The sequence below is a fragment of the Nicotiana tomentosiformis genome, chromosome 2, assembly GCF_000390325.3.
Source record: "Nicotiana tomentosiformis chromosome 2, ASM39032v3, whole genome shotgun sequence".
NCBI classification, from domain to species: Eukaryota; Viridiplantae; Streptophyta; class Magnoliopsida; order Solanales; family Solanaceae; genus Nicotiana; species Nicotiana tomentosiformis.
The window spans coordinates 35,361,833-35,374,723 of NC_090813.1; the positions used below are offsets into that span (position 1 = coordinate 35,361,833).

The 12,891-nt window shown below is 31.5% G+C and overlaps 1 protein-coding gene across 2 annotated transcripts in view; it reads left to right on the forward strand.

Annotated features, from left to right (window-relative positions):
- Positions 1 to 4,744, forward strand: part of LOC104102258 (uncharacterized) — a 28,030-nt gene extending 23,286 nt beyond the window's left edge. The window contains exons 10-13 of one of the 2 annotated variants that reach the window (XM_009609928.4): positions 27 to 619; positions 1,470 to 1,676; positions 1,757 to 1,877; positions 3,874 to 4,744. In XM_009609928.4, the coding sequence (XP_009608223.1) occupies positions 27 to 619; positions 1,470 to 1,676; positions 1,757 to 1,877; positions 3,874 to 3,945 (993 nt within the window). In that variant the 3' untranslated portion in view covers positions 3,946 to 4,744. Of the gene's footprint in view, positions 1 to 26; positions 620 to 1,440; positions 1,677 to 1,756; positions 1,878 to 3,873 lie in introns of those variants that run through there. The other variant, XM_033657680.2, reaches the window with a different exon arrangement.
- The last annotated feature ends 8,147 nt before the right edge of the window (positions 4,745 to 12,891 follow it).

Consider the following 12,891-nt stretch of genomic DNA (forward strand, 5'->3'; position numbering starts at 1 on the left):
CTAAATCTGGGTTCTTTTGGCAACAGGGGCCTCCAATTCATCGTTTTGATGCTCTAAAGCACCTGGCGCTGGATGATCCTGTTGATGAAATTTTGAGAGTTCTCCAAAGATACGCACAATTAGTTCAAGGATTATGGGTTCCAAAAAGTTCATTAATCTATGGAAAGAATGATGGACTTGAAGTTTTAGCAAGGAATTTTATTCTCTTTGAGTTTAGCAAGAGTACCATTATTAAGCAGAAAGTTTTTGCCAGGAGGTTGGATTTCCTTAAAGCTGCGAAACCAACACTAAAATCATTAGCTGTTGAGAGGCCTGACCTGAATGATTGGAAGCTCAAAGAGCATCCTGACAAGAAATTTGAAGTTCTTTATGGTGATGTTGTGAAAGAGCAGCAAGCTACCTGGGAATGCATGGGGAAACAGATCAATGGTATTTTGTCCGGAGGAAGAAACAGGCCTGCTATGAAGAATCCTTTAAATCCAAATGCCAACATTCCTGCACTGCCAGGTGGTGGTAAACCTGCCCCTGGGTCACTTTTGCGAACATCTATGTCAGAAAAAACTCGAGAAGCTTTACCAAAGGCGCTTCAAAAAGTTTTTAGAATCTATAAGGCTTGCAGGTGAGATATCTGAGATTTGTGAACTTTTCTGCCCTTTGTTGTTTACCATTCATTGATTTTGGGTATTCATCTTAGTCACACAAATTGTTACAGCCTGAGAAAAAAATGCAGAAACCTTTGTTAATAGGTGGTTTGTTGACCTTGGTTTGATTGCTCTGCAACTTTACAATCATGTCCGTGCTTGGCTTTTTTGAACTGCTTGATGCTCCTTGCTCCAACTTCTGCCACCTGTTGGAGTTCCTTTGTGTTTGGTTCAAGAACTCCCTTTCTCGGTCTCTCCCTTTCTCTCTCTTTCTCTCTCTCTCTCTCTCTCATAATCTTGTTCCACTAGCCGTTGCACCTTTTATGGCATTTGATATTATCTTTCGGATCTTAAGGATTGTGTAAATAGGTGATTGTTTCATCCTGAATATGACTTCTAAAAGGATGAGATGGTCTAGGTTATAGGACATTTTTCTTTGCTTTGGCATCATCTCAGAACCTTACTTTGAGTAGTGGTAATCCATTATCCCTCAGAGTCCTGTTTATGTTGACTTGTTAATTGAGGTGAGTTGTGCAAATACTTAGGTCGAAATTGTCCATCACAAAATTTATGCTGTCTTCCTGTTATGTTATACTACTATACTTTTCTAGAATGGTAATAGATCATAACATAGAAGAAAACTCGTATTTTCCATTGTCTTTTCTCCAGTGCACCTCGCCTGTGTGATATTTAGATTTAATAGAGTTGTTTGCTGTTCAAGGAAAAAGTGTACATGACTTTCTTAAAATTAAAAAAAAAAAAGCCGATTTCCTCCATCTAAATTTGTGACCCCTGACAGATCAGAAATCCATTGTTTAATTTTGCCAGTTTCCAGCAAATCCGCCAACGTCTGCGAGATGTGGCAGTTTCTGAGTCTCAAAAGGGAGATGCAAAGAAGGCTATAACTGCAGCCAATTCTGTGAATGATGCACCTCCCGAGGAGATACAGGCAGTGATTAATCAGGTTGCTGTAAACATCCATGGTGTCTATGTTTTGAAGTCATCACCAGATAATCCACAATATGACGCATTGAGGTTAGTAAGTATTGCTATTATAACTAAAACTACTTGATAAATACCTAGGCCCGCGGCTAATACATAGTTTTGGTTCTTAGGAAAGTTGTAATTGACCTTCTTATGGCTGAAGGGCCGAGTGCAAAGCTAAAGAAAGCCTCTATAGTTGAAGCTGCCAAGTTGCAATTGAATAGGGATATTACCGATATTGAGTTTAAAAAGGTGAGTAGTTCTTTTCTTACTCGTCAAGAGAATTAAGGAATGTCTTCTTTGACTTTATTGTGTGGAGTTTCACATGGCGGCTGAAGTCAATATCAGAACATGTATTATCATAGTTGATGTAGTGTCAATTAGTCAACCTATTGAAAATAGTAAGATGTGCAAGTGTCTAGGTTTATATGTCTTTTTAGTTACCCTAGGTGCATGATCGTTTATATTATCTGAGTATGGCTTTATGTTATTGTGGTTAAGTTCATAGTGTGTGAAATCATTTATTAGGTATGAGTCTAGAAGTTTCCCTTGTCACCTATAAAAGCACCCCTTGTATCTCCCTTTTCCTTCCTCTTTGTGCCTTGTGATATTATCAAGGGCCCATCTTTATATTCCAACAAGTAGTATCAGAACGGTGGTTCGATCCTGGTAGGTGTAAAGGCGAAATTCGGCAATTCAACAGAAGGTGCTTCTCCATATTTGAGGACCTGTTGAGAGGCCGACAATTTTCAAAGAGAAAAGTGAATACTTCGGGTTTTTGAAGAATAAAGCAGCCCATCGAGAAGGTGCAAGTCTTGAAGGACTTAACAAGACGGGAAAAAAAGACGAGAAAAGTCTTCCATGAGTGTATTTGCAATAGCCAAAAGTTAGAAGGAGATTGAATGAATTCCCTATAGTTGAAACTTCTCTGCTTAAATCAATTCTGAAGGTATTGATGGAAAATTTGAAATTATGAGAAAAGTTTTATCCAGATGACCTACCTAGATGCGTGCAAGGATAATGTTTGAAGGCAAATTTAGAAGGCATAAACAAAGAGGATGTTGAAAATGATGCTGAAATTATCAAGAGTAAATGAAGAATAGGAAAAGACATTTAAGTTTAAGAGGACGTTGAAAATAGTAAACTTAAATGTTTAAGCTCTAGATTCATGTGTTTTTGGTTATCCTAGGTGCATGACCTTTAAAATTATCTAGGTATGACTTTACGTTATTGTGGTTAAGTTCATAGTGTTTGTGAAATCATTTATTAGGTATGAGTCTTAGAATGTCTCGACACCAATAAAAGCATCCCTTGTAACGTTGTTATGTAAGAGTGGAGTCTTTGAGAATATTACTATTGTGTTTCATGTGTATCTCCCTCTTCCATCCTCTTTATGCTTTGTGATATAATCAAGAGTTCGCCCTTATATACCAACACTATCAATCAAATGCGCCTAAACCCAAACTAGTCTGGGTTGTTTGTATGAATCATTTAAATGTTTCACTCCAAAGGTGAATTAAGGGTTCTCTAAAAGTAGTAGTTATGTAAATTTCACAGTTATCCATACAGAAGAAACAAAAACAACAAAAGAAATATTAGTGCAGAAGAAACAAAAACTGCAAAGCTAACATTAACATTTGGCAGGATCCATTTTTGTTCTCTTCTATGACGTGGGAAAGTTTGTATCTTGGGCTTTAGGTTTTTCTACTGGACTGCTGTCAGGGTTCTTATTTTGCACTTCTTTTATGTAATTTGGATCTTAGCAATACTGTGGTAATGCTGCGTATGTGCTGACCGACGTGATCTATGATGGTTATTGGGCTTTAAATGAGCTTGAACCTACATGCTATTTCACGAAGTCAATGTATTCCAGCACAAGCAGATGTACGAAAGATGTTTACAGTATCCTGTTTCTGATCCTCTTACCCCATTTCTTTCCATTTTTTCTCCTTTTGGTATTTCTCCTCCTTTTCTTAGTCTTAACAATCAACATCAGTGATAGGATATAAAATGTAACAGTTACTAAATTCCATGTTAAGTGATACTATCGAGATACTGCATTGCTGTGCTCTAGGATCCTTCAAGTTGCTTTGAATTTTGTATTGTGAATGAGCTACTTCGATGGTGGTGTGAAAAATGTTGTCAGCCCGTCAGATTGCAATACAAGCTTCTGTCCTATCCGTGTTAGATTATAGAAAAGCTTTTGTTGACTTTCCGGGATGCTAAATATTTTTCTATGCCTCTGCAGGTTATGCAGGAATTATGTGAATCAAAAAATTCAGCATGGGTTTTGAGAAGTGGTGATGGCAGTTCATCATAGTCTGCGGTTTTTAATTCAAGTTGTACAGGTCATCCGAAATACATGTTAGTTGTTGGTAATTCTCAATGATGAGAAGCTGAAAATGGGACGTTTCCCTTTACTCTTAGGGGTCATTTGGTACGCGGACTAAATTATCCCGGAATTATAATCCCAGGACTAATTTATACCACATGAGAGATGGGATAAAATAATCCCACATTTGATGAGATAAGGTGGGATATCCTGGATTAAGTCTCAACCAAACGAAGTATAAATTTAATCCTACATCTTATCCCACCTTATACCCTATGCCAAACGACTCCTTAAGAAGTATAATTGTTTAGTTTTGTGTTATACGATGTCTCAGAGTATATGATTGAGCTGTTGGCGGGAAGCGCTTTGCATTGCAGCTATATGTTGCTCCTCTTCGAGAAGGTTTAGGAGATATCACCATGTCAGAAAGGTGTTGGCCAGGATGTAGATCTTCCATTTAATCAAACTCTTTCTCACTGTAGTCCAAGTTGGTACTAGTTTTATGATCGCCTGCCGCATTTATACAATGATACATAGCAATTACGCTACAGGGCATTTGTGGCGCTTTTGTGTTGAGAATAGGATCTTTCATCATGCCTGCTTCAGATGTTTCTACTTGTTTTCTTATCACTCACCACTACCAGGGCTAGTAGATAAAAGAGATGCAAGTAGATCTATGAGCATCCATGTTTGTATGTTACATGAGCTTCTCTTAAGGGGTAACTCATGAAAAACAAAATATGAAGAGTCACTTATTTTGAATAGTAAGACTGCCAATTTATCCTGACTACTAATTTTGTGCGTGATAAAGATCAGGGTTATTTTAGAACCTATAATATGGAATAGCAAGCGCATGCAAACGAAAATTACGGGTTTGCTTTTGCAACTGCATAGCCAATGGAAAATTTCTCTAGGGCATTTGTCCTATCCGTGCCCTGGAGAAATTAATGGGCACTTGTCCAATTGAAAATTAAAGGGCATTTGTTATGTTAACTTTTGTATTAGATTACCAAGGTTGTGATGGATTGGTAAGTGTTTTTTTATCCTTAACTAGAAGTTTTCGTTGCAAGTCTTGGTATAGAGTCGTCTTTGTTAGAGAGCGCTTTACCCCCAATGTAGGATCTTTTATCCGGATTTAATCGGGGCCTAAAATGGGTATTGGGGTGGGAACAAAGAAAAGCTTTGTATTATATTTGTCTTTGTTACGGTTCTGCAATTTCAGTCTCGACTCAAATAATGTGGGTAAAATTAATTATGCTAATGATGATAAGGAGAGTGTTCAATAAAAGCATACAAAGATACAGAATTAGGACGACTAAATGGTCCGATCTATCGACTTATTATGTATTAGATGTTGTAACTTATTTATTTTTTGCAGAATCCACTGAATTTTCATTTTCATACCATTGGTTCTCGTTGATATGGTGCGTGTTACAATTGCTTACTAAAATATTAGTCCAACTTTTCTACTCTCTTCACATAGCAGACACTGTTTGAGCTGGATATTATGAGTTTCGCAATTCCATAAAGTTTTACAATATGCTAAAGAGTTGGTTTAATTTGTTAAAATCCATTTTCCGTCCTACAAGAACTTTGTGGTAAAATAAATATTCAAAGAGAAGCAACATTTTCAAAGTTATTACTAACCTGAAGTTATTAAACTTCTCTATTTACAATTATTGAGACGTTATTGAGACTTTGCAAGTTGCATTTAGGGAAAATGATATTGTATAGCCGCTCTCAAAATAAAGTCGAAAAATATATATTTTTTGTATATATATACATTTTGTATGTTACTAGTTTTTATGTACGTGTGTTGCACGTAGATTTTTAGTTAATTATTTATGAAAAATATAATAAATATAGTTTTAAAAAAAAAAATTAGACGAATTTTAAAGGATATCCTTCATGTCTAGAGGCGAACGTTAAATTCTAAAGGTATATAAAATATGTTTTTAGCTTGACAACAAATATGTGTAGCAAAAGATTATTTGGTGTTATAGTAGTTTAAATATTCTTCCTGATAATAGTTGTAATTGGTATTATTTTTTATCAAGTCAAATCTAAATAATATTTTTCTTTCACCAGAAAACTTCACAATCAACATCTAATTTAGTTGATCGATATATTCATTTCTGTTACATGATATATTATGTGGTCTTTGGATTCATCCTGGGCTTGCCACAGGATATAGGTTGGATTAACAGGTAGTGCCCATTTTATCAACTTGTCAGTTGTCAATAATTTACCTTGAAAATGTAGCCACATGGTAAATTTGGCCTTAGGTCGGGCATCATTTTTGAATACCAAGCACTTACATAGGACTCTTGGACAGTCAGGTAATAGTTAAAAGTATTTCTCATCATACTCTGCTTCATTCAATTGTTTGCTTTTGATGTAATAAGTATGGATCCATCTAACCCATAATTTATCCTCTTTAATTTGTGAGCTAAATCCCAGCAGGTTTTGGCAATAGCAGGTTTATTTCAAAGTTGTAGATTAATCAAATTCAAACCACCAATGAACTTGGGAGTACAAATTTTATCCCAAGCTACTAATATTTTTTTTGTAATCATATTAGTCCTATACCAAGTATAGCTCCTACAATATGAGTCAATTAGCTTCAAGACCTTAACATGTAGCTTCAATTCTTTTCTTTAAGTCATCTATTTTGCACACTTGCATTCATTTAATAATGAAAATGTATCTCTTATTAAGCAATCTTCAACACTACTATTACCATCTTGGTCTTGAAAACAAATTGATTTCGAGAAAGACCAAATCATCTTTAATTGTATGCTCATTTTCGTTTGAAGCAAGCTGATTGACTCATTAAATATTGAATTTGTTCTTGCCGGCCTATTTTTTGTTAGCCATTCATTTGATGCTATAAATGTGATTTTTACCAAGCTGGTGTTTACAAATTATATTTTTATTAGTTTTAAAACTATTTGTAGTACTTGACATAATCATCTTAAGAAATTGTATTTTTTGACATATCTCTAAAACTTATGACAAATATTTCGATTGTCTGAGACTTTGCCATAGGTGCTTCATTCAAGATCGTCAATTTTGCTTTTCTTGTCATGCCTCTTGACTTTGCAAGTAAAGCACTATATAGAAATATATTTTAGTTCCTTCAAGTTTATCTATAAAGAATAGCACTATTCTGTCAGAGTCAACTTTTTGTAATATAGTCTTGAAAACTTGTTGTTGATCAGGATTTAGTTTTGATTGGGTATTTTATTTCCACATGTACTTTTATGGACTTTCTCAATTATTTCTTTACATTCTAATGAAACAGTATCATCTAGTTTCGGATCAAGTTTAAGTGTATCATATTTTTTTTTACACTCCTGCTCGCACTCTTTAAGAATAATTAATGCTTTTCATCACGTATTCTAGTTAATTATTAGATGAATTGTCATGTATTCTTCTAAATTTGTCTAATATGTCTTTATAATATGTTTCCCACAACTTTATAACATCAATTGTATTGTGCTGCACCAATATAGAGCCTGTTTGGATTAGCTGATTTGAAGTAGCTGATAAGCATTAGGTGCTGAAAAGCACTTTTAAGTGCTGAAACTGATTTAATAAATAAGCAGTTACGTGTTTGGATACAAGTGCTGAAATTGATAATAAGTTGCTGCAGTATTTGATAAAAAAGTGCTGATAAGTTCTTTTTCTGTTAAAATGACTTAAATAACCTTATAATTGTTTACACTTATAAAGACGTAATTTCTTCAAAATTTTAGATTTTAGATCGATTCAAATACAAAATATTCTATTTGTGATTTTATTTTAAATACAATTGTGCTTAAATAAGATAATTTTTATGATAAATATAATTTATTTTACGATAAGCATATAATCATAAGTTATAATACTTAATAAATTGACAAAAGTTTCTCAGTAAAAAATGAACCTAAATAGGACAAAATATTTGAAGAGAAACAAACATTGTTTTCATCACCACAACACTTAGAAAGCAATACACCAAAAAATTGATATGTCCTCATTTATTATATTCAGTTAAAAAATTAATACATAATTACATTGATATAAATATGCAAAGGAATAAAGGATTCGCTTATCTTAAATAGTCAGTGAGAATTGCAAACTTGAAGAGGCGGGGGGAGGGTTAGGTTGAAAAAATACTTGAGACAATGATTATCGATGTAGGAGTTTTGTTCTAAAAAAGAATATTTTAAGGATAAAATAATAAAAATCTTGGTCAAACTTAAAGTGCTTATAAGCTAAAAATTCATAAGCTGGGGGTGACAAACTTATGGTTTTTGGCTTATTTTTGACTTATAAGCAATTGGCTTATAAACACTTTTAACTTTACCAAACGCGTAGATAAACCGAAAAGCGCTTATAAGCTAGTTTGACCAGCTTATAAGCTTAGCCAAACACCCTCATAGTTGCAAATATATTTCGGAAGAACATTCTCACCTAAACATTCTGAAATGCTATTATCCGATTCTATTAATCCTATACGTTTTTTTTTTTTTTGTAACTTTTTGATTATTTTAAAACTATCTTCCATTAATAGTAAAAAAAGTCTTTGAATGAAAAGGAAACTCTGACATAGTTCAGTAATAAGTTAAATTTTAAAAAAAAAACAATTGAGTACAAATATTTAATGTGTCTGACTAACAGGTTAACCAAATATAAATTATTAGTCCATATCCTCGGTTGAGGCGCATTCCAATATACTTAGTGAACATGATTAGATTTATATTGTTTGATGGCACAATAATTTATTAATTTTTTCTTTTCTAGTAGTACATTAAATATAAATATTTTTTTCAGGTTTGTTGATCCAATCTCAAAATGTTAAATGTTTTATGAATAAATCAAAATAATCTTTCAAAATTTATAATGAAAAAATAATATTAAAATATTCACCCTATCTGAACGGTCTTGGTTAATCTAGGAAAGGATTTGTCATTTTGAAAGTTTAATTTTTCCCTTTCTTTCCTCAAATCAATAGCTAAAAAGGTTTTGGATGATTGATAAACATCACTTTCCCATTTATTCATGTTTCCCCATTTTACTTTGCGATGTGCTAACTAATAGGCTCATGCTTTAAAATTCCTCGATTGTTATTTAAATATCTTCGGACGCTATAACATCCCTAGAAAAGTAAGATAAATCTAGTAGAGTTTACCTAAAAAAATTTACCTAATATTTAAAAATAAAAAATTAGTGTTTGAATCTAACACGACACTACCATGTTTCGAGTTAAAGGAAAAGCAAGTACATCCTTAATGGCCTCTATTCTTGACTTGAACGGTATTGGTCTAGGGGAAAAAATAGTATTTTATTCTTAAAAGTCATAATTATAGTCAAATAGCTGATTATTAGTTGAACTAAAAGTTTTAGGTATTGAGTAAAAGCTGAAATATTATACTTTTATTCAATATGGAATTGCACTTCAATGAAATAAAATCTACTATAAATTTCATTATAAGTTTTTAAAAACTCTATTATTAGTTTACTTTAAAGTTTTAAATATTTACAATTTTATCCAACACAAATTTATTTATATAAAAAAATTTAACTTTTAAAAAATATAAAATTAATTGGTTGCAATTTTGACCTTGATAGGAATAATAACTTATTTTACTTCACTATATTTTTCTTTGATATTTTGTTATTTTAGCTATTAGATTATTCTTTGTTTTATCAATAAGAAAAAACAATAAATAAAAGTAAACTAAAATAAACTAAAGAAAACACTCCCCAAAAGACCGAACTCACGGCTAACCTAAAGTTTTCAATAAGAAGTCAATTCATTGGAAGTAATATTTATTCTTTTACCAAGATAACCTACAAATTTATATTAATAATAATATAGATATAAATATAAATAGATATATAGCTATTTTTTGCAATTTAGTGTGCTAACACACTTGTTTCTATCAGTGTGTTGATTGTTGAGTTATAAGAACTTGTTTATAGGCGTGTGTTGAGTTAGAAAAACTTGGCATATGAGAAGATTTGGCAGTTACTTATAGTGGTATATGGTAACCGTAAGAATATTTTATTTACACCCATAATATTCTAGGAATTAATATTCCTATAATTTATATTAGGGGAAATGCTTCTAATATAAGATTTAAAGGTAGTGCTTCTAATATATGATTTAAAGGTAGTGCTGGGAACTACTATAAAGAGAGTTTTAGGACGGACAATTTCTAGTTCCTTCTCAATTGATTGATGATAGTCCTAATCCTTTTAAAAATATATATTTTCTTGGATATAGTTTCGGTGGAAAAAGGAGCAAGGTTTATCAATTTTTAGATTTAATATATGGAGTTTAAAGGTGGGCATGCCTTTAGAACTTCAAAACAAAGTAGGACATTATGTTGTCGTTGACCAATTTCAAGAAATTGGATTATGTGGTGGACCAAGCGTTTTTTTAGGATTTTGATTTAAGAAGTATGTCCAAAAAGAATTAGATTTAATCCTAATGTGTACTATTCCAATTGTGTCCTTTTCTTGGTAGTAATTGTATTTAATATTTTAGGACTATTTTGGTACATCAACATTGTATTCATACATTTATAATAACTAGTATCTATGCATGTTAATAATGACAGATGATGATTTAAACATTTATTTATGTGAAGGAACAATAAAATTTAATTAATGAGATAAATTTTATGTATAATAATATAACAATCATCTAAATGCCGAAAAATATTACTATTACATTAGCATAATACATGAATTTAAAATTAAATAACATTATCAAAACTTACACAAATGATCAATTTTGTCATGTTAGTTAGATAATTATGTATTATAGTTTAAAAATATTTAATATGATTGTATCTTAACGAACATTTCTTTGTGGACAATATTTTTTTGTGTATGTCTCCTCCTAATGCTTTGGTTGCTCTACCTTATCCAAAACTCTTGTTGTCGATCTTGATATCCCTCTTGAAAGTGCAATAAACGGTTGTTCGTACAAGAAAACATATTGCGGTAATTATAGTCCAATATTTATGATGTTTGTCCTTGTGCTTTATTTATTATATTTGCAAAACATAAACATACTAAAAATTATTTTCACACAAATTTAAAAGGATATTCTTTAGTTTCGAAAGACGAAAGTTGAATTCAAGGATAAGAATATACTTAGAAGCACATTGACCAGTATTATAATTTTTGCATGTATGACGTTATTGTCAAAATTTCTATATACCATATGTGTGCTATTACATAAATTATTCGGCGTATGTAAGTTTTTCAGTGGCATGACAAGCATATTTTTCTTTAAAATCAACTTATATACAATGAAAAATCAATTTTACATTAGTCTATTATATATACGGTGACACTAACATAGGTAGGAAATAATAAACTTGACAACAAACATGTATGGTAGAAGGCCATCTGGTTTTTAAGTATTCTTCTTGGTAATAATTATTGGTATCATTTTCTGCTGAGTCAAAAACAGAAAAGCATTTTGTTTTTACTCTAAAATTTTGCAATCAACATTTTATTTAGTTGATCAGCATATTCATTTCTGCTAGCTAAAATATCTTTTAAATTCTATCATGCGATTTGCACAAATTGTGTTTTAATATAATGATAGAAATATTTCTCTAATTAAATGCACTACTATTACCATTGAGATTGATAACCAAGTGTTCAGGAAGAACCAAATCATCTTTTATTGGATGCTCTTCTTTGTTTCCGACACGAAGCAAGAAGATACTGAATACTGTATATGTTCTTACTTTATATTTCTTGTTAGTTGAATCTTTTTATTCGAGGCCAAAAGTATAACTTTGGCAAGCTAGCTTTTACAGTCTCTGCTTTTCTCGATTTTGGAACTATTGGTAGTACTTGACATAAATTACCCCCAAAATCATTAATTTTCACCAAACGGTTCATTAATATCCAATATATCTCTAGAACTCCGGGCAATTATTTCGATCGTTTGACACTTAGCCATAAGTGCTTCATCCCATATTATCAACTTTGATTTCATTATAAAATTAGCACCATTGCTCTACTTTGATAGTTTGATATATTTGTGATGGTTATTTAAGTTGTTTGAAGAAATATATCAAATCTAAAGTGGGTGGCCTCACAATAAAATCGTTGTTGGTACACCACTTGCTATTATTCCTAACATTGTCATGCTTCTTGATATGATATTTGCAAATAATGCATGACATAGAAATATTATTTCGATTCAGCCGGAGGCATCTACAAAGAATATATAATCCCGTTATATCAGAGCGACTCTTTATAATATAGTCTTGAAAGCTTGTTCTTGTTTAGGATTTAGTTTTGACTGTGTTTTCTCAGACACGTGTATAACATTTTGATTCTTAATAATATACTAACCTTTTTACTTTGTGTTCTAACACTTTTTTTTATGGAATAAATTTATGTACCCTAAGATGTTTTTTAACTTGAATAAGAATTTTACTCATATGATGAATTTAAAAAATAATTGAATTGGATTCTCTTGCTAAATAATTAATTAAAAATTTAATAATTTGGTTTTAACATAAAAAATAATTTATTCTATGTTGATTCAGATATTAATATTAGTTCATCTCTTGTTTTGAGTATTAAATCTTAATTATAATTTTATCCACCATAAATTTTATTTTCAAAGAGTAAAAGATTGATATGACATTTCACTTTTAGATCTTTATATCTGTAGAATCATTAGTGGTATTGACTCTTACCAACCATTTTTTTTTCTCTTTCTTACACATTTATATTCTTAAATATTTTCTTAGTTGTTGTTTAATAATTGGGTAGTTTTTAATATTACACGAAAAATTGATAAAAAAATATTATTTGAGTAGGAAAATAGTTCAAATATAATATAAAAATATATTATCGTGGGTTTTCTTACTCAATTTCAACTCTGTATGCAGTCCATTTAATATTACT